At 38.4% G+C, this 22,647-nt stretch overlaps 1 protein-coding gene across 1 annotated transcript in view; it reads left to right on the top strand.

Annotated features, from left to right (window-relative positions):
• The window catches only part of LOC127627230 (protocadherin-15-like), a 505,252-nt gene that overhangs the window by 422,642 nt on the left and 59,963 nt on the right, over positions 1-22,647 (top strand). Inside the window, exons 26-28 of the mRNA XM_052103574.1 lie at positions 318-458; positions 3,210-3,337; positions 20,216-20,431. Of these exons, the coding sequence (XP_051959534.1) occupies positions 318-458; positions 3,210-3,337; positions 20,216-20,431 (485 nt within the window). The remainder of the gene's footprint in view (positions 1-317; positions 459-3,209; positions 3,338-20,215; positions 20,432-22,647) is intronic.

Genomic DNA, 22,647 nt, shown 5'->3' on the forward strand with positions numbered 1-22,647 from the left:
CGGAGTAAACTCCACTTCATGTTTTGCCTAAAATAATGAATCCTCGTCTTGTCTTGTTAGGGACACATCCTGCTCTGTATTTTGTATTACTCCAAGTTTCTTTGTTGCTCTCAGATGTAAATAATGTGAAGCAGTCCTGCCCACTAATAGTCTTGTAAATATGTCTATTATAAATGGTAGATCTCTAATGTTATAATGCCAAATTTACTGTTCGACACATTTCAACAATCAAATTGTGAAAAATGCCCAGCCGTTCCTTTAGGAGTGTTCAGTTCCAATGCTAGAGTTCATTATGTGCTGTTCTCCTTTCCTCACAGGTGAGTTCATAGTGAACAACATCACCGGAGTTATCAGCACTGCTAAGCCACTGGACTACGAGAACAACAGCAGTTACGTCCTCCGTGTGGAAGCTGACTCCATGAGGGTGGTTTCGTCTAACCTGCGAGCCCCGTCCAAAAGTGAGCCGCCTTCTAGAGATTTCATACAAGGCCCAGCCTAACAACATACATGTCACATCACACATTATTAACCTGGGAGATTTTATGTGTCTTAAAATGTTGTTCTGGATATTTTTACTTTTTAATTTCACCTTTAAGTAATTGAAACACTGACTTCCAGTCTGCTGGAGTGTTTTTTTTTCCCACGGGCGATTGCTTTCTATGTGGAGTTGCTTATGGAAAATCATAATTTGAGATTGAGATTCTCGATAACAAGATAAATCTATAAATAGCTAATATAGAGGCGTCTATAGATATTGTTCGGTTTCACTATTTCAAATATGTGGTGTTTCATTTTCAGTTTTTTCATATGCTAATTGTATTCACGTTTGTTGGCTTTCATTGCTGTTCAGTGGGTCAGCAGTGCTCTTTTGCCATGTCACTTTGCTCTGTGCTGTAATTCTTTAGTGCTACTCTCTGAGTGACTGTGCAGAAATGAGTAGAAGGCCCTGGAACCCTGTTGGCATGTCTGTCAGATGATAAATCATGTTGTTGCTCGTGTAGCCCCATAAAATATGACTCAGCCTTTTACTCCAACAGAAGATGGTCACTTGTATAAAGTGCTGAAAACTGCTCAGCTTCATTTAGAAATGTACTTTAGCTTTTCAGATGAGCAAATCTGAGGGTGACCGATTTACTGGTCACATGAATTTTGGTCAACATAGTCTCAGTCATGGCAAGGTGGCAAGATCATAAGATATCGTATGACATGGCTTCTACAAAGATGTACGATTTGTATTTTAATAGACACCAACCAGTCAACAAACAGAATTTCAAATTGATTCAATAAATGCATACATTTTTAGCTGTAGCCTCCTATCCAAAACATTTTAAGAAAGGAAACATCAGTGAACAACTAATGTATGTCAATAACCTGTAATATGCTTCCCTCATCTCTTTCCAAGCCCTTCATAAAAATTATTATCCTCTTAAAATAATGGTTTGGGTTATGATATGGGTAAAGTTAAACTTTATGGTTATGTTATGTTATGTTATGTTACGTTACGTTATGTTATGTTATTTTTGGGGTTTGGTTTAGGGGTTAAACTTGGTAAAAATCTTAATAAAATTATTGGTTGTTTTATTTTTCTCTATAGGAATAAAATGTATAGGTGCAAAAAAGTTTAGAATAATGTATAGATTGTGCTGTTTCGGTTTTTTAAATTGCCAAATAACTGGAGATTTCAAACAAAGGTGTACACTACAGTCTTCAAAGACAAAGTACAACTGGCTCTAACAAGGACAGAAAGAGATGTGGAAGTCCAGATGTACAACTAAACAAGAGGATAAATACATCAGAGTCTCTAGTCCTCAGCTGACAGCTTCATTGAATTCTACCCGCTCAACACCAGTTTCATGTACAACAGTAAAGAGAAGACTCAGGGGAGCAGGCCTTATGGGAAGAATTGCAAAGAAAAAGACTCTTTTGAAACAGAAAAAAAAGGTTACGGTGGGCAAAGAAACACAGACATTGGACAACAGATAATTGGAAAAGAGTGTTATGGATCTTAACCCCATTTGAGCTTTTGTGGGATCAGCTAGACTGTAAGGTGCTTGAGAAGTGCCAGACAAGACAGCCACATCTGTGGCAAGTGCTACAGGAAGTGTGGGGTGAAATGTCACCTGAGTATCTTGTCAAACTAAAAGCTAGAATGTCAAGGATTAATTGGTGAATAAAAGTAACAATTTCTTTCCATAAGAGCAACATTTTTACATTAATCGAAACTTTTGGCTGCCAGTGTATGATTTTACAATTTCTTACTATTATTTCAGCTTTTCATGAGAATGGGTTGGTGATGTGAATAATATTCTAAACTAACAAAAAATTGCCAAAATTAAAACAAAGTAATCAATTTCAAATACAAATACCTAAACATCCTTTAAAAAAATCTGTTTAATTAAAAAGATAAATTGTGTAAGATAATTAGAGAATTTGTTTCTTCTTCTTCTTTGAATTCGAATTCTAAGCATTAGCCTAGCTAAATTTGGTTAGATTTATGCTTAAAACAAGAACAAAATTAAGATAATAATAATAATAATTCAAGACCCATTCTGTGGAAACAAGTCTTATAAACATCTGTTTCTCAGTTAAACTTGTCTTGTTTTAAGAATGTTTAGATATTTTACTGGAAAACAAGACAAAAATCTGATTAAAGGCCAATACACATACAATTTGTGAAAAGATTGCAAGGCGAACTGCCGATCTATTCACACATGAAAAACTATTTCACCCCTGTACAGTAGTTAGCGCTGTTCTACAAAAATGTTTTTGGTGCATGGATCATTAAGCATTCAGCTGTCAATGCATGAGATCAATATATTTAATGCAGTTACGGTATTTTCTTACCTAATTTGGCACAACTCTTTCGTTATGTTCCATATTCTGACTAATTTGTGAAATATAGAAGAGGATTTGAGGATTTTTTTTCCCTTCCTTTTTTTCATTTAACATGTTTGCATCATGATATTATTTAAAGTACACCTTGGAGTACCATGTTAATGTCATGTTAATAGTATTGGTATATAAATATGATAATTATGGTATCATGGTATTACCCCAGTACTTGTTTGTAAGGGTAATTGCATAGTTTTGACCTCAGATTTGATGTAATAGGATTTTCTGTAGGGTTTCTCTTAACTAATTTAAATCACAATTTTTTTTATTTCATTCTAATAATAGTTTTCTATTGCATTTGTGATCTTTGCCTGCAGCCAATACAGCAAAGGTCTTCATCGATGTTCAAGATGAGAATGACCATCCGCCTGTGTTCACAAAGCCGCTTTACCTGGGTGGGGTTGCAGAGGATGCAAAGACCTTCTCCTCTGTTTTGCAGGTCCAGGTAAGTAATCTTTCCACTCAGGATCGTGACTGTAATAATGATTTGTGTTATACTGTCCTCCCTTCATGTATTATCTTTTCGAAGTTTGACAGCAAGTTAAACTCCATCCATTATAATCATAAAAATGCAAGTTGAAGTTCTAGCATTTATTAAATCTTGATGTCACAACATTACGATGGATCAGAGTGAAACTAAAAGAAAGAAATACAATCTTCAATTAGACTCATGACTAAACATAGCTTCAAATAACACAAATAATAATACACAGATTACCGTAATACTGTTGATATCAAACACATATGCATATCAAAATAGATTACTTGTGTATTTCCTAGAATATTCACTATTTGCATTGAAACTTAAGATAGCATGTCACATGCTTAAATTACACTTTCTAATAACTTTACATGTTAATGTCAAAATATACTTTTGAAATACTCAAGCAATTACATAAAGAAAACTTACAGCTATAGCTCTTCAAACTTCCAAAGCAAGGATTGATGAGGATTATCCACGAAAAAATAAAACACTCAGACGGAGCAACATGAATCAGCCATGTGCCTAGCTGCACTTCCTGCTATAAAACATGTAGTTTCTTTAAGGTCCACTAGATGGCAGTTCCGGAACAAATTAACTTAGACACATACTGTGAAACGGGTACAGAACACTCCCCGCCTGATGTCACTAGACATCACTATAACTAATAACATTTCAGTCCTTTTTAGAAAGAAGCAAAATGACCTGTGAGATTGGTCTGTAGAACCTTTTGGTTGTACCTTGGGAAGTCGTTTTAACCTCTACTTTTCTTACATTTCCATCTGCACTTGGGAATGTATGGGTGACTATTGCCATTGGCCAATCATTGCGACAAAGGGTACTATCTTTCAAGAGAACAATATCTCCAACTTGAAGATTGGTGCGTGATTCAGTCCATTTGCGTCTTTGTTGCAAGATGGGAAGGTACTCTTGTCTCCAGCGGATCCAGAACTGATTTGCAAGGGTCTGTACCTTTTTCCATTGACTTCCATAAATATCTTTCTCTGAGAAGTTGCAGGTAGGAATTCCAAGAGAAAACCCAGTCTTCTGGGTGAGCAGAATGTTAGGGGTTAGTAGCAATGGCATCTCTGGATCAGAGGAGACTGGAACCAGTGGTCTGGCGTTGGTTATTGCAGACACTTCCGCCATCAAAGTACATAGAACCTCATGAGTAAGCTGGATCGATTTGTTTTCCAGCAGCACACTGTCAAGGATTCTGCGTGTAATCCCTATCATTCTTTCCCACACACCACCCATGTGTGATGCATGAGCGGGGTTAAACTGCCATGAACAGCCTTGTTCACTTAGATACTTCTGGACAGTGAGTTCTTTGCATGCTCCGATGAAATTTGTTCCACAATCGGAACTTAGCTCTTTTGCTGGTCCCCTTATAGAAAAGAAGCGACGTAATGCATTGATACAGCTAGATGTATCCATGGACTCTATCACTTCCAAGTGCACTGCTCTAGTGCTCATGCACGTAAAAAGGATTGCCCAACGTTTACTGTTTGCTGCACCTCCTCTAGTGCGTCGAGTCAGAACAGTCCATGGGCCAAATACGTCCAGTCCCACATAGGTGAAAGGAGGAGACATGTCCAGTCGCTCTGGTGGAAGATCCGCCATTTTTTGCTGTGCAAATCTACCCCTTAGTTTTCGACAGGTTACACAATGGTACAATATGGAACTGATGAGCCTCTTGCCATTTACAATCCACAAACCTGCAGCCCTTACTGCTCCTTCCGTGAATTGATGACCTTGATGTTTCACTTCTTGATGGTAGTGTTTCACCAACAGGGTTGTGACATGGGTTTTCTTTGGAACATTAATCGGATTCCTCTCATGCTGATCCAGAGGAGCATTTTTCAGACGTCCACCTACTCTAAGCAGGTCATTGTGATTCAGAGGGTTGAGTTTCTTAAGCACACTGCTTCTCGGGATGTTCTTTTGTTCTGCAAAGGCACTGAAATCATCACGGAATGTTTCTTTCTGCACAGATTTAAGTATAACAAGCTTGGCTGCTAAAAGCTCTTCAGGAGTTCTGGCCTTTTTGCATATGTGCCAGCCTTTGCATTCATTTGTGTGAGTATTTGAGTTCAGCTTGAATGAACAAACTATGTGGATAAGCAGTGCGATAGCTCTCAGGAGTGCTTTCCAGGAAGAGAAACGTTTAAAGCATTCTGAAGTAAGATAACTTTCTTCAGTGAGAGTTGCAAAACTTGCGACATGAGGCCGTATTTCTCCATCCAGTTCTGGCACTACCAACTCAAATGTCTTTTGAGTTTCTTGTTGAACTGTGAGAGGTTTGTGGTTTGCCGGAACAAAGTCTGGACCAGTAAACCATTGTGTGTTAGCAAGCTGTGATGCAGACACTGACCTGGTGGCAATATCGGCTGGGTTCTGGTTTGTTGGTACGAAGTGCCACTGTTCTGGGACCGTACTTTGATAGATTTGCTGCACTCTGTTGTGTACATACACAAAGAAACGCCGGGTCTCGTTGAATATGTAGCCAAGAACTACCTTACTGTCGCAGTAAAACTTGACTGCATCTGGAACGAAATCGATTTCCTCAAGTATTATTTCTGCCATTTCAACAGCTAATACAGCTGCACACATTTCAAGATGTGGAATGGTGGGCTGTAGACGAGGGGTCAGTTTAGCCTTGCCCAAAATAAATCCTACATGACTTAGTCCCTCTTCAGTAAGGACTCGAAGATAGGCCACTGCACCTATAGCCATGTTGGATGCATCTGAGAACAGACATAACTCTCTGTACTTTGAACTGGAAAGTGAGAGTGAGACATATGTACGTGGTATATGGAGATTTTCCAGATCTTGTAAGGAATTTTTCCATAATTCCCATTCCTCTTGTTTGGACTCAGGGAGTGGGATATCCCAGTCGCTTGTGTCATGAGATATTTCCCGCAGTAAAGCTCTTCCTTTTATAGTAACTGGTGTCACTAACCCGAGTGGGTCGTAAAGGCTGTTGACGACAGACAACACTCCACGACGAGTGAAAGGCCTCTCAGACTTTGTGACATGAAAGGTGAATGTATCTGACTCCATTTCCCAGCATAGTCCAAGACTCCGTTGACTTAGAAGAGTTTCTTTGGTAAGATCCAGGTCTTTTATGCCTTTGGCTAAATCCTCTGGAGGAAAGGCTTTCATCACTGTGGTTGAATTTGAAGCTATTTTGTGGAGTTTTATATTTGACTGTGCAAGAGATTTCTGGGTACGTTTCAGTAGGCTGATGGCATCCTCTTCGGTTGGCAGAGATATCAGACCATCATCTACATAAAAATGTCACTCAACACATTGGCGTGTGTCTGACCCATGTTCACGTTCACCTTCCTGTGCAGCGCGTCTCAGACCATAGATTGCAATGGCAATAGAAGGCCTGTTTCCAAAGACGTGTACACGCATCTGGTACTCCGTGATCTCTTTTGACATGTCATTGTCTCGGTGCCACAGGAACCTTAGGTACTTCCTGTGATTACCCTGTACCACAAAGCAATAGAACATTTGTTGAATGTCAGCAGTCACGGCTATGGGTTCTTTTCGGAAGCGCAACAACACTCCAAGGAGGGAATTGTTCATGTCTGGTCCTCTGAGAAGGATGCTGTTCAAAGAGATACCATGGTACTGTGCACTGGAATCGAAGACTACCCTTATCTGGTCGGGTTTTCGTGGATGATAGACTCCAAAGGTTGGTAGATACCAGGATTCCTCATTCTCTTTAAGTGGAGGAGCTAGTTCGGCGTGCTTGTTTTCTAACATCTTTCCCATGAATTCTTGAAAGTTTTCTCTAACAACCGTTTTTTTGTCTAGAGTGCGTTTCAAGGAGAGAAGTCGCGAGAGTGCTTGATCTCGATTGTTAGGGAGAAGTGGTCGAGGTGATTTGAAGTGTAGAGGAGCGACCCAGAAGTTTCTCTCATCTTTGTGAAAGTCCCTCTCCATGATCTTTAGAAAGGCTTGATCTTCAAATGAAAGAGCACACTTGTTGTCATCTTTAGTTCTCTCGAACACTGAGTGACCAATGTCATTAGATGTCTTATGGACCTTTGTAACTGCGTTTAGACGATTATGTTGGTTGAACTCCCCGCCATGCTTTGTCCTCTCTTTCAAAGATATGTGACTTGCACAAGGAGTAAGGAAGGAAGGTCTGCCATTTTCTAGCACATTCGTCCTAAAACTGCTTACATTCGGCTTATGAGCATTACCGAGGCAGACTTCGCCAATCAGGACCCAGCCTAGATCAAGTCTTTGGGCGAAGGGAGAATTATGAGAGCCGTTGATTTGCTGCCTGACCTTATGCACTCTAATAAGATCTCTCCCCAACAAAAGCAGGATTTGGGCATTTGAATCTAGTTTCGAATGAATCTTGCAATAGATTTCAAGTGAGGATGACAAAGTGCTATCTCTGGGGTTGGAATTTCTGACCTGTTGTCAAGGATTTCATTGCATTCGATAAGTGGAGGAAGATCGATGCTCACACCTCCGCTAAATGCTTCTATCTGGAATCCATATGCTTTCCTGCCCATCATCTCCATGACACCTGCACAGGTTCTGAGTGAGTAAGGACGTGGGCTGCTTTGAACGTCAAACAAGTCAAAAAATTTTGAACGAGCCAAGGAACGATTACTTTGGTCATCAAGGATTGCATAGATGTTGACTGCATGCTCTGCTTGTCCTTTCTTATACACTTTCACTAAGCATATTTTTGAACAAGAACAAGCTGAATGGTTAGTACCACATACCTCTGTGCATTGGGAACTTACGGCAGCTGAGTCACTGAAGTTCTCTTCCTTTTCGATTTCATGTTCTGTACGCTCTTGTTCTGCTGAGTTTGAGATCCAAGGAGCCGGACCTGGATGCATAGCTGTGGAGTGGAATTCACTTTCACATTCTCTGCATTTCAGTGGCATTCTGCAGTCTCTAGCTAAGAGAGAGATTGATGCACAACATCTAAAACACACATTATTTTCCTTAAGATAGGTTCTGCGTTCCTCCATGGGCTTCGCTCTGAATCCTCTGCACTTTGCAAGGGGGTGGGGTTTGTTATGAATAGGACAGATTTTGGTTAAATCGTCTCTTTTCTCCCTTTTTTCAGTTTGAAATTTCAGTGAAGTGGTTATGTCTGTCTTGTGTGCAGAAATGAAACCTTTGTATACATTATTCCTAAATGAGGGCTTCTCACACCTGAGAGTCGTGGTGTTTCTGGTAGACAGCTTGAAGCTGGGGTCATTTCGTGTCCTGGCTTCGCAATATACAAATTGTGTGAAGAAAGAGAATGGAGGAAAGGACACATTGTTATCATCTTTGTACCTTGATCCAATGGAAACCCACCTCTCCTGCAGATTATGCGGCAATTTATCCACTATTGGGTTGATACCACGGGCAGTGTCCAGGTAGGTTAACCCTTGGCAGTAACCTTCCTCTTTGGCAGACTGTAACTCCATGAGAAGATCTCCGAGTTCTCTTAATTTGAAATTGTCTTTGTTGGATATGCGAGGAAAATTGTCGAGCTTACTGAAAAGTGCACTTTCTACAATCTCAGGGGCTGCATAACACTGGTTGAGTCTGTCCCAGACCATTTTCAAGGCTAATTTGGGGTTGTTTATGTGCACAGATCGGAATCTCTTGACATACTCTGATGACTCTTTGCCAAGCCACTTTGCTAATAGGTCTAGTTCCTCACCTGCAGTCAGATCCAGTCCTTCAATTACATTGATGAATGAAGCTTCCCACGCTCTATAATTTTCGGGACAATCGTCAAATTTGGTAAGTCCAGTGGTAACAAGTTCTCTGCGTGCAAGATATTTTGCGAAGTCCGTCATGCTGGCTGTTTGGGTATGATCTGCTCGCGGCGTATTGTATGGCGGCGTATGTTCAAAAGAATGCTGATGAAGAGCATTGATCGAATGAGATGAAGGTGGCCCGCTCTTGAAAGGAGATCATTTAATGGTGTGGGTGTTTGGCAACTGGACACTTTGACTTTGAGGAATTTTTAATTCAGCTGGTTTCGTGACTTCGCTCCTCTTCTGTTGTTCATCGGTTACAACATGTGAAGTGGTGTCATCGTTGCGTGAATGATTCACCTGAGTGATATCATGTATTGATGATGATTGATTTGTGTTGCTTTGTGGTGAACTTCCAGGGATGCGGTCTATGACAACCCATTTTCTTTGATCCTCAACATACTCATTTGTTCGTTCTTGTACAGTTAGAGGTGTGTCTGAACTGCTTTTAGAATCACTTTGATATTCACCCACCTCTGCTGCAACTTCTAGAATTTCAGCTTCAGCCAGCGCAGCTGCCACCTCCTTTTCTGCTTGTAATGCTTCCAACGTAGCCTCCAATGTGGCTTTCTCCGCTTCTAATCTTGCCTTTTCCTTTTTCATGTGCAGCTCTCTTTCTGCGAATGATGCACGGGCTCGTGCCGCTTCGGCCACAGCTCTTGCTCTTGCCGCTGCTTCACTGGTTGAAGATCTTGATCTTGTAGAGGTGTGCTTAGAACTGACCAACAAAGTTTTCCCAGATTTGCTGGATTTATCCTCCATATCTTATATTGATGCTTGCTTTTCAGTATCTTCTCAACAGCTTTTCACTTTACTGTCCTCCCTTCATGTATTATCTTTACGAAGTTTGACAGCAAGTTAAACTCCATCCATTATAATCATAAAAATGCAAGTTGAAGTTCTAGCATTTATTAAATCTTGATGTCACAACATTACGATGGATCAGAGTGAAACTAAAAGAAAGAAATACAATCTTCAATTAGACTCATGACTAAACATAGCTTCAAATAACACAAATAATAATACACAGATTACCGTAATACTGTTGATATCAAACACATATGCATATCAAAATAGATTACTTGTGTATTTCCTAGAATATTCACTATTTGCATTGAAACTTAAGATAGCATGTCACATGCTTAAATGACACTTTCTAATAACTTTACATGTTAATGTCAAAATATACTTTTGAAATACTCAAGCAATTACATAAAGAAAACTTACAGCTATAGCTCTTCAAACTTCCAAAGCAAGGATTGATGAGGATTATCCACGAAAAAATAAAACACTCAGACGGAGCAACATGAATCAGCCATGTGCCTAGCTGCACTTCCTGCTATAAAACCTGTAGTTTCTTTAAGGTCCACTAGATGGCAGTTCCAGAACAAATTAACTTAGACACATACTGTGAAACGGGTACAGAACATGTGTAGTTTCAGCCTCGAGTTGCCCACAGACTGTTCACTGATTATCGAATGCATGTTGCACACAAAAATGGCAAGAGCTGGCTGAAATTCCCAGCTCCAATCTAATTAACTCCTGTGCAATTGCAGGGAATCAGGGTGCACAGGTTAGTATCAGTCCAGCAGGAAACAAAGATTTGTTGACAATTCCCAGACTGTTACAATAGCCGCGTTACAAATGAGGGCATACTAGTGCATGCCAGGGCCAGTAGCATTCCCACTGTCACTTCTGGGGCTTCATTGTGCCTCCTCTGGGCTTCATCAGGGCCAACGACTAAGTGCCCTTTCCCAACGATTACCCTTGGGCCAAAGAAGGGTAACTGGGGATTGAGGCAAGGTCAATGTCAAAGGCAGAGTCAGGTGAGAGGTTTAAGCACCAAGATACTCATTTCCCATTTTTTCATCTCTACTGTAAAAATGTCTCAGTACTGGTCAGTAGACGAACGCAGGGCTCTTTTGAAAATGTGTGCAACGTCAGATCAATGGTGTCTGCCGAAAAGAAGATCTGATTAAGTATATTATTGCAGAACTTGCCAAGTTGCGTATACAGCGCACAATGGTACAGGTTTAGGTACATTTGTGGACACAGTACAAATCTGTGTTCATTTCGAGGGCTAGCTAGTCTCCAGAGTCTTACACCTTAGCTTGAGTTTACCTCTTGCTTGTGAAATGGGCAGGGTGTATGACATTGGCAACAGGGCGGTGTATTATGGGCAGTCTTCAGTGCTACACTGTGGGGCTATTGGCCTGATGGTGGGAATACTGATCGACTTTGATCGAAGTCCTAGTCATTTGGCCCGGCTGAGCAGTTTATAGCCCTAGCTCACATTGGCCCTATAGTGGAAAATTGGCTAATGAACACTGAATGAGTCACTAGAAGTGTGTGAAGTAAGTGGCATTGAATATTTGAAAAATATTAGAGTTTTTTTTAGACTCTTAGCAGCAAGCACACTAGACTCCTAGTGGACATGTAGTGTATGTTATTCTTTGGTCACAATTTCAGATTTTGGAGTTGTTGGTTCCTGTTATTCTTTATTTGTGCAGTTGGTCAGATTGTTGGTACTGGCTGAGGAACTTAAGTATGATCAGCTGGGGTCCCAAAGATTGAATCATCTCAAGACAGCTTGCAGACTGTAAAATACCACGGCCGCAGAGATGCACTGATACAGATCTCAACACAACTGGCAATAGCCTGGACATGAGCGCCGCATACTCTGGAATATAAAATGCATCAAAGATCCTCATAAATCAGGCAGACTTTTTCCTAGATAATATAGCGTGTCCTTTTGCAGAAACATTTCCTCTGCCTCTCTCTGTTTTATTCCTTTGTTTTCTCTCTCCATATCTTTGTCTCTATGAGAACTATACTCTTTTTACTTTATATTGTATGTGAGATTGCATTGAGGTTGCTTTTTTCTAAGAGTGAGCATTAGGCCTTAAATATATGTTTTGCCAAGCAGGTCTTTAATAGCTGGAGAAAGCTAGAGTATCTGTTTCATTTCCATTCAATGGCAGTTGGCAAATGGCTGTTGCTTGGCTGATCCAGGACCCTCCTGACGTATGTCATTTTGAATGTTTGCTCATGGTATGTCAGAGCTTTTTGAGACAAAACCTGTGACATAAATGCCACAATCACTCTACAGTTCCAATAAAATAACATCATGGCAGCACTATTTGGATGATGACACCACATTACCACATACTTAGCTGTCAAGTGAAAGGAAGCAGAGAAGGCGTTATGGTGTAAAGTTATTAACGTAAACTCTTCGTCTATGTTCAGTTTTCTCTTTCAGCTGAACTACAGGGTCATGGTGGAGCAACAGTTTGAAGAAAATGTTGCTAAACAAGTTAATTAAATGTCAGTGTGTTTATAGCTAGCTACCTGAATAATAACACATCCAGTTTAATGGCACAGACACTTGATGGTAACTCTGTCACTTTTTTGATGTTTGTTCCTGCTACAGTAGCACAAGAACTATGGATGTCAAAAGTAACAGTGCTTAATTACCAAATCAATGAAAAAAGAAAGAAGTAACAATGTCAGTTAGGGCTGCACAATTAATCAAATAAGTAATCAAGATGACTAATAATCGTGAAAACGTTTGTTTACTTCTGTTGCTTCAAAGCAGAGACTAAAAACTCAACCTTTTTCATTTTGGTTTGTTCTGAGCAGAAACTGAAGCCTTCCCCAGCCTTTTTTCCAATTGGTAATCAGTTAGAACAAAATAAAGTATAGTTAATAACATTATTTTTAATATGACAGTACTCTGTGCTAAGGGTGGGCGATATACCAGTTGCAGTGTTGCCAGATCTCACGAGAGAAAGAAACAACCATGTTTGGAAAAACAAGTTTAAAATAAAGGATTTGCCTCGCCCAAAATAAGCCAAACTATAGACCATTTCAAGACAATTTAAAGAAGTGAAGTCTTTTTGTTCCTTGAACATTTCCTGATAGTTGTAGAACTCAGACTTCATTCCAAATGGGATAAATCTCCCTCCATGACATTTTATATTTATATTATATGTATGTATTTGGCAGACGCTTTTATCCAAAGCGACTTACATTCCACTTATTACAGGGACAATCCCCCCGGAGCAACATGGAGTTAAGTGCCTTGCTCAAGGACACAATGGTGGTGGCTGTGGGGATCGAACCAGCGACCTTCTGATTACCTGTTATGAGCTTTAGCCCACTACACCACCACCACTCCCTGTTTTAGTGACTTTAACATGATTAATGTTATTAACATTAACACGATTGTCATAAAATGTAATTATTAAAATGTTTGTGGATGGATCCCTGGAACTAATGGAAAATAAAGCGTTTAGATCTCAGAAAAAGCAACGACAAACAGGCGCATGAGCCACTTCAGAGAAGCAAGATGGCTGGATGGATACATGCAATACTATCAGCTGGAGTCCACATCTTATCTCTGGTATGTCAACGAAATGTATGGCAAATAATTGTATGTTTGAGAGGTAGAGCTCTAATAGTGATAGTTCTGTGTTATAAAAATGCCGATACTGGAAATGCTTTAGCATGCCAGACATGCACAGTTGTGTTCTAACTCTTTTGTTATTATATACTTCCTTGAAATGGTCTATAAGCAATTTTATTGTATATTTTCCCATGTGGGGAAATTATAAGCATAGAAATGATTGCAAACATAGTATACAGTAGCCCATATAAAATAACGTACTTTCAATAAATGTATTCTTAATATTAAATAAATCCCCAAAAATATAATAAATATACATCAGGCGATCTAAAATGAATTACCGGTAATAGCCTAAATTGCTCTCTCCTTCATACACAGTGTTTTGGTATGTTTGGACTAAACATAATTTTATGTGGGCCAAATTATTTTGTTATAATTATTTGTTTTAATTACAGATCTGCTTCTCAGTCAAAATTCGGCAGCATCAAATATTGTTTGTATCAATGCGTCATATCAATAAACCAGTAAAGACTTGGAAACAACTGAGAAATTTACTTTTTACCTCTATATTTTTCCTTGCGTTTGGATTAATTGTTTACATTTAGTCATTTAGCAGATGCTTTTATCTAGAGTGATTTACAAATAAGGAACATACGTCATACAAAGTTCAACAATATCCACAGTGTTGTACTGCCACGTTTTCAAGGTGTCATGACTAGTTTTTTTTGCACAGTAAGTGCAAGTTCAATAGTAAGTGCAATTAGTGTGGATTGGTTAAGTGCTCGTGGAACAGATGTGTTTTCAGCTGGTTCTTGAATGTTGAGATGGTATCAGCATGTAAATGTAGTAAACATACTCTCACTGAGCACTTTATTATGAACACCTGTAAACTGACTTATTCATGCGATTTTCTAATCTGCCAATCGCGTGGCTGCAGTTTAGTGCATAAAATCATGCAGATAGGGGTCAGGAGCTTAAGTTAATGTTCACATCAATCATTGGAATGGGGGGAAATTTGATATCAGTGATGGTATGATTGTTGGTGCCAGATGGGCTGGTTTGAGTATTTCTGTAACTGCTGATCTCCTGGGATTTTCATGCACAACAGTCTCTAGAGTTCACTCAGGATGGTCAATGGAGAATGGCCAGAATGGTTTGAGCTGACAGTAAGGCTACGGTAAAACTCAGTTAGCCACTCTGTACAATTGTGGTGAGCAGAATAGCATCTCAAAATGCACAACATGTCAAACCTTGTGGCGGATGGGCTACAACAGCAGAAGACTACGTTGTGCAATTAAGCAAAGAAATGTGTGATGCAGTGGTTTCCTTAAGGATCAAAGCACATGCTTATCATGTTCAATTGAAGAGTGAAACCCCAGTTTTGAGGCAACTGGATGTGGTGTAATTCTGAAAAATGCACAGTGATAAACCAAAGTCTTTCTAACAAGTCAGTCCACTGGTGTCCATTTTTGGAATGCTCCCGGGAAGCTATTTCCATTCATGAAAGTGCAGCTCCTAACTACTTGAATGAGAGAAGACTGAAATCTCCTAAATAGTTGGTTGAGCTTAAGATCAAAGAACATATTTCAAATCAGCAGTAAAATCTCCTTTACCTAGATTATACTTAAAAGGCAATTTTCCCGCACATTCGCGAGTTGATTGACAGGCGATGTCTTTATCTAAAAGGTTATTGGCTCTTTTACCTGCAAGGCGAGACTTCCTTTCTACATCCGTTGACCGTTCCAATTTCACCCATTCATTTGAATAGAATTGGGGTGCTTTGCTAAATAGTCTAGCCTTTAGTATAGTCTTTGGTTTTTGGTTTCAGGAAAAAATTATACAAACAAATGTACTGGTTATTAACTGGTTACAGCATTTAAAAATAAAAGTTTATGCTCCCAAACAATAGAAAGGGACTTTGTTCCCATTTTTGGTTAAGTTCTGTAAAAAATGTTTTTAGTTCCATGAACAGTTTTTAGTCCCTGCTTCAAAGGTTTTTATTTACAATGTGTTTTTGCAGTGGTTTAATATTTTGACCAATGTCAGTTAAGCAATAAATCGAATCAGAGGCGCTTAAATTTTTATCTATATTCCTATTAGTAATGATGACAACTGATCGTAATGCACATGTTTCAAACAATCTGATGCCCAGATGCTTGCTTTTTGTTTCACCTCTTGTTGCGTTGGCACACAAAGTGTGAAGTAGTGCAGTGGTGGCTCAGTGGTTGAGGCTCAGGGTTACTGACCAGAAGGTCGGGGGTTGAGGCTCAGGGTTACTGACCAGAAGGTCGGGGGTTCAAGCCCCAGCACCACCAAGATGCCACTGTTGGGCCCTTGAGCAAGGCACTTAACTCCAGGTTGCTCCGGGGGGATTGTCCCTGTAATAAGTGCACTGTAAGTCACTTTGGATAAAAGCGTCTGCCAAATGCATAAATGTAAATGTAAATGTAGTGCTGAAGAAAGATCACCTGACATTCAACAAGAAGCTTTAGAACAAAAGCGAAAAGCATAGTTGGTAATTTATTTTGGATTCACAAAATGTCGCGCAGGTCGCTTGCAATGTAGACAGTTAATATACTGCAAATTAGCAATGCAACAGAATTACAGGCCAGCTTACAAGCCGGCTTCTCAGTGAAACTTAGGAAGCATCAAATCAAAATGAATGTTTTAGTAATAATATAATTATCATGCAGTGAAGGCTATGCAAAGAAATGTACTACTTTTATTTTACATTTGGTTACTTCTTTCAATTTCCAAATGTCTATATGAATACTTGATACTACTGCTAAAAAGCTTCCAGCACTGTTTGCTCTGACACATGGAAATTATGCTGAAGAAAGCTCAAACAACGTTCAAAAAGAAGCTTTAAAACAAATGCAGAAAGCATAGTCGGTATGTTGGAATTCTTTTGGATTTGTCACGTTGCACAAATCACTTGCAATATAGACGATAAATACACTGCAAATGAGCAACGCAAAAGAACTAGAAAGCTTCTGTTATAATCAAGAAGACGTACACGCAGTGTAAATAATTATTTTATTGTGCATTTTAGCCATCTTTATTTATAAACGAGAATTCACAAGAGTGCATAACTTTCGCTGAACTGCAGGGCTCAAACATGCTTCAGTCATTATAAAGGGAGTGCTCCAATATTGTTGCATTGCTTAAATTTATGTACACATTTCATTAAAAAAATTGGATAACAGTTTAGTTTTGTCATACTACTAAGTGGGCCAATGTGAAGTTGATTTTACAGCAATAAAGTAATTCAACTTTGGAGGTGTAGCCTACATAAAGTATATGAAGTTGACAAAATAAGTATTTAATGTAACATTAATCATAATTGCAATTACAATATTTAGGGAAATAATCAGCAATGTTTTTTGTCATAATCGTGCAGCCCTAGTCTTTCTACAGAGCTCTAACAACATCGAATCGACATGTCAACTTAATACTCAATGTCTGAAAGGCGGATGCTTTTAAGCATTCGCGCGTTGAGAGAGCTGTGAAAGCCCTTAAGGCGATGTGGAGCATGTATGAATGGCTAAATGCAATTGGTCAAAAGCTCCGTCTTGGCTGTATATTAGTGTTAACAGTTATGTCTTAAGTGAATGTAAACATGGGTCAAAAAATTGGATTTTTGTCAAAATATTGAATCTCTCTATTAGACCTTGCAGTGGAAATGCAGCCTAATGGACCTGCCACTGTCTATTATGTAGCTAATATTTGTAAACAACACTATTGCTAAAAAAATATAATGAATAAGCCTTATACAATCGAATACAGCACAAATGTAGGCCTAAAAAAGGAAACGGTAATCACAACCCTGATTCTCAAACTCGGACAGTAATAAATCAATATGAATGTATTATCCATGTATTAATACTTTATTATTAATGTATAATAATTATAGCATTTCTATTTTACATTAGGTTAAATTATTTTTACATTACATTACATTATTTTATTTATTTATTTCATTTTCTTTAAATTTCTTTGCCAATACTTATATTAAAATGTAACTTTTAAAATAAAGTGTGTTCAATAGCATAAGCTTTTGCTGTGGTATCACAGCAAAGTCGTCCCATGTAATTATCTCACTGTTGCACTAGTCTGACATTATCCAGTCACCTGTAGGTAAGGCCACATCCTGCGGCTCACACTAGGGTTCACCTCATATGGCTTCGCCCCACCTAAAGTTCATGTGCAGTCTAGAGGAACAGCAGCAGTGATGCTATCATGTGGACAGTGTCCTGTTTTTGTTCAAGGAGACCTTATTAGCCAAGACCCCAGACTGAGTTAAGCCACGCAGCAGAAGCCAATGGTATTACCGGGTCACGTTCACTGCAAATACAGATTACCATCTTCAGTTTACTTGTAGAAAACGTTTGAGTCGAGAACGTTAGCGGGCAGCAGTTAAAAGACTCATACGTATGACATCGTCTCGACTCAGAGAGAGTCATACATTTTGTCCATTTCTAAGGTGTTTCACTGTGGTAGTGGTCACGGAATTGCTTACTATGGATTTTTGTTCAAGCAGCTCAGCAGCTCTTAGATTAGACTAATCTACTTTGAAATCCCTCTTTAAATAGTTTTAAGGAAAAAAAGACGAGAAAATTGAAACCGCTCCTTGCTTTGTCAACCATAAGGACAGAAATGCTGTTGCACTATGGAAGTGCTGTACCTGATTAGTCATGGTACAGCACTTGGTCATCCATTGTTCCTCCCTGATCTGACCATTTGTTTATGTAATCTATTGCCCTTCTGAAAAATTATAGTATTTCTGATGTTCCTCTTGTTAAATCTTAGGTAATAAAAGGACAAACATAACAAAGGCTTTGCTTTGTGGTAGAGCATATTCAATTTCATGGGAGTTTCGACAATCAAATGTTTTTTTACTGTCAAGTTGTTTGTGGAAAAAGTCTGGCCAGGATTTTCAGAATGCTTGCAGCTTCACTCGCCCTTAAACTTTTTGAACCAACGACCTCTTTCATAACCCCAAACTGTTTGTGGACCCCCCCACTCACATATCAAATTGCAAATTACATAATCAAATCTGTTTTTCAACATTTTCAACCAGCTTGGCAGTCCTGTGTTCTCAACTAGAGCTTTTGTATATATTTTAATATGTTGTAATTAGTGTTGGGTGTAATCTGATTACTAAGTAATTAGTTTCTGTAAGAGTATTACTAATTTCATACAAAAGCAGTGAAATGAATTACATTTTAAATTCTTGTAATCATATTACAGTTACTGAATTGTTATGAATGACTTGTAATTACATTACTTGGGTTACACATTTTCTCAAATAATATATAGAATATTATGTTGATGTACTGTAGATATGTACTATTATGTAGAGGTAGTCATTAGTCATTGTAATGGAAAAAAGTTGTGGTGATTAGTTTACAACTTTTCTCATTTGTTAAAAATGAAATAACAGGAACTTTTCTGTTAAAAGTGTTTTAGATAGGAACTTAAAAGTAATTAGTAATGAGATTACTTTTACTGATTTACACATTGTTTAATCAAATTGTGTTACAATTTTAGAGATGTAATTGGTAATTTGTTGTGGGTAACTTTTTTGAGCAATTTAGTCGACAAAAGAGTCATATGGATTACGTTTATGATGCTATTATGTACTTTTTGGACCTTCAAAGTGCTGATCACCATTAACTTGCATTGTATGGACCTACAGAGCTAAGATATCTTTCTAAAACTCTTCTTTGGTGTTCAGCATAACAAATAGTCATATACATTTGGGATGGCAAAAGGATAAGTAAATGATGAGAGAATATTTGATTAAAATTTCCCTTTAACAATGTTGCAATCTCACATGTGAAACTTACAACTGACAACTGTGTTTTTGCATGTCGTTTCATAAAAATTCACATTCAGCACCTTTATACCATTTAGTGTTGTATTACGTGCCAAGGTTTTGCAGTGAAATATCATTGAAGAACTCATTTGTTAATTAAGTACTTTTTTAAGGTATGTACTATAGGTGTAAATAAAGTCACTGACATACTACATCCGGGGACATGGGCATTGTCCTTTGACTCATATGCTCATGGACCAATGATGTACTTATAGCCATCAAGTTAACCACAAGGAACGACTTTCTTGGCATATTTGGACATCCTTCTCATTAGGCACACTGCTTTATGGATTCTGTATATTAGGGAAGTATTCATATTTGGACAAGGGAAAAGTCACACATCGTTGTCCATTCTCAGCCACAAAAAATGACCAATTAAAAGGGCCTTTTTTTGCAGGGCCTTTAATACACGGTTATTGTGGCTGTATGTAGTGGAATGGGTCTCCCAGGAATATAAGAAAAAGTCTTATTTGTGTTAAAGACTCCTTCAGGACAGGGGCAACCTTCTATCTGTGGAGCCGTGCATCTACCTCGCTTGTAAAAAGCTATTATAAATCATTGTCACTGCAGTGGAGGGCCGTACCGTTTAGCAGAGCTGTAGCCAAAGTGATGTTGGTGGTGTGAAATCATATGTCAGAGCTCCCCCTAACAGCGGGCGATGGCAGAGGTTGAGCAGCTCTGTGTTGTAGGTGATAAGTAGATTGTGGCTATTCCTCTGTTCTCATAGTGTCTTTGACATGTCTGTGCTCTATTGTTTTTGACAGGCTGTGGATAAGGACACCGGGAACTACAGCGCCATGCTGTACAGGCTGATTATCCCCCCAACAACTGACGGCAAAGACGGCTTTGTTATTGAGCCGTTCACAGGCATAATTAAGACAGCCATCATGTACAGGAACATGCGACGCTCCTACTTCAAATTTGACGTGGTTGCCACGGACGACTATGGCGAGGGACTCAGTAGCAGCGCCCAAGTGGTGGTATGTAACAGTATACAAGGTTGAATGTCAAGGTTGGGCAAATTGCCTCCCTTACAAATCATAAGTCAGAATTTGAATTAAATGGATGTTGCATTTGAATTTAAATGACAGGAAGATATATTTTATGAACTGAATTCAAATAAATGTAATAATCACATTAGAGGAATTTCAGTTTTGTTATTATTAATATTATTTTTCTCTACTGATATTTCTGAGGCATATTTCTCAAACTAAGTTCACCACTGCCACAGCAATAAATACAGCAATCAAAACAGATTTTAATTTTGCCATATTGCACCATAAATGTCCACCATGTTGTTTTTAAATAACTTTTTTAAAAGTAAACATTGACATTAGAGAATTCTGGGAAATAAAGTGTTCTTCCAACGTGGCTCATAGCATGAAAGTTACTTTATTAAATATAATGAAGTACAATAAAATATTACATAGTAAAATATATAATATGTTATATCAATCCATCCATCCATCCATCGTCAACCGCTTATCCTGTGTACAGGGTCGCGGGGGGCTGGAGCCTATCCCAGCTAACATTGGGCGAAAGGCGGGGGACACCCTGGACAGGTCGCCAGTCCATCGCAGGGCCAATAATATGTTATATAGTAAATATAATTATTTATATGTATTATTTGTATGATACGGTTTATGCACTTAGATTCAACTGATACACTTACATCAGTTGAATGTAAATGTCTTTAAATTTTATTCCATTTGAATTCTACTTTCTTAAAATCTAATTCCACATCCAGTTTGCTACATTTCCTGAAATTTATTTCAAATATAGAAATTGAATAGGAATTTCAAAGACATACTCATTTCACTTCTGAATGGCGCACAACCCTCGGATCTGTTTCATCCAATATCCCACTGAAAAATACACTGTAGAACAAAGCCAATTGAAACAGGTTGATTAAATTTTAAAGTAGTAATCTGTGTACAGATGCAATCCATCATATGAATTTAAAGCAGAGAGAGGCAGCTTTACCCATAACCTCCGTTAACTGATTTTGATTAGCAAAATACAGTCCCTCTAAGCTCTCTTGAAGACCGTCCAAACTGATGCAGAGAAGCATTGATTTTGTTGTGGGCTCCAGAGATCCAGCAGTATTCAATCCCATAAATCAATCACACAATAGAACTCAATATCCTGAAGCTGCACTTTGGCCCAGGAGGCAAATAAATGTGCTTTTCATAACTTGCCAGTGGGGGCATCTAGTTGATGCCAGGTGGACTGCTCCATATACAGATTTGGGAGGGCAACAAAGAGGCACCTAACCAAGTAACCTGCCCCACAAAGAGACACATAATGACTTTCCTGTGCAGCTGAATCTACGACATTATGGCAAAATTAATTACGTTTTTGCTCATTTTTGCTTGCAGTCTGTATTGAATATAATGAGAAAGACTAGGCACTGCAAAATAAGAAGAAGACAAAAAATAGACAAACACATCTTTTATTGTGTTGCAATCACTGGTTATGCACAATAAACAAACATACAGCATGAGCAGAGTAGTTTGACTCGCAATCAAATGACTCTCATGAATCAGTATCAAACTCATAAGTTATCAGTTTGAATCAATCTGATCTCGGTTTCACTAAATCGGTAAGATCAGTTCTTGAATTGTTCACTTCAAATCATTGCTTTTTTCATGTCCATATTGAAATGAACCAAGAACTGTATTGGTACCCAAGTCAGTGCAATTATTGTTCATAGTGATTGTTCTTATGATATGAACATAGTTAAATGTAGTTCTGAACAGAATTTTGACACCATAAAAGGTACTTAAAGAAAATGTTAAGAAATTAAAAAGTAGCATACATATATATATATATATATATATATATATATATATAAGTATGCAGTTTAGACCAATTCTTTTTCAAGTATTAAACTTATTGTTAAAGGGATAGTTCACCCAAAAATGTAAATTATCTCATCATTTACTCACTCTCACACTATCCCAGATGTGTATGACTTTCTTTCTTTCTGCAGAACACAAACAAAGATTTTTAGAATAATATGTCAGATCTGTAGGTCCATACAATGCTAATGAATGGTGGAAAAACCTTTTTGAAGGTAAATTTTTACTATAAAATTCCACTTTCACAGTCTTTCCCATTCTGAAAGTGAAAGTGGAGATTTATAATGAAAAACATTATTTGTTCACCCCAAGCCATTGTATTGCTTCAGAAGACA

The sequence above is a fragment of the Xyrauchen texanus genome, chromosome 33 (genome assembly GCF_025860055.1).
Source record: "Xyrauchen texanus isolate HMW12.3.18 chromosome 33, RBS_HiC_50CHRs, whole genome shotgun sequence".
NCBI lineage: Eukaryota > Metazoa > Chordata > Actinopteri > Cypriniformes > Catostomidae > Xyrauchen > Xyrauchen texanus.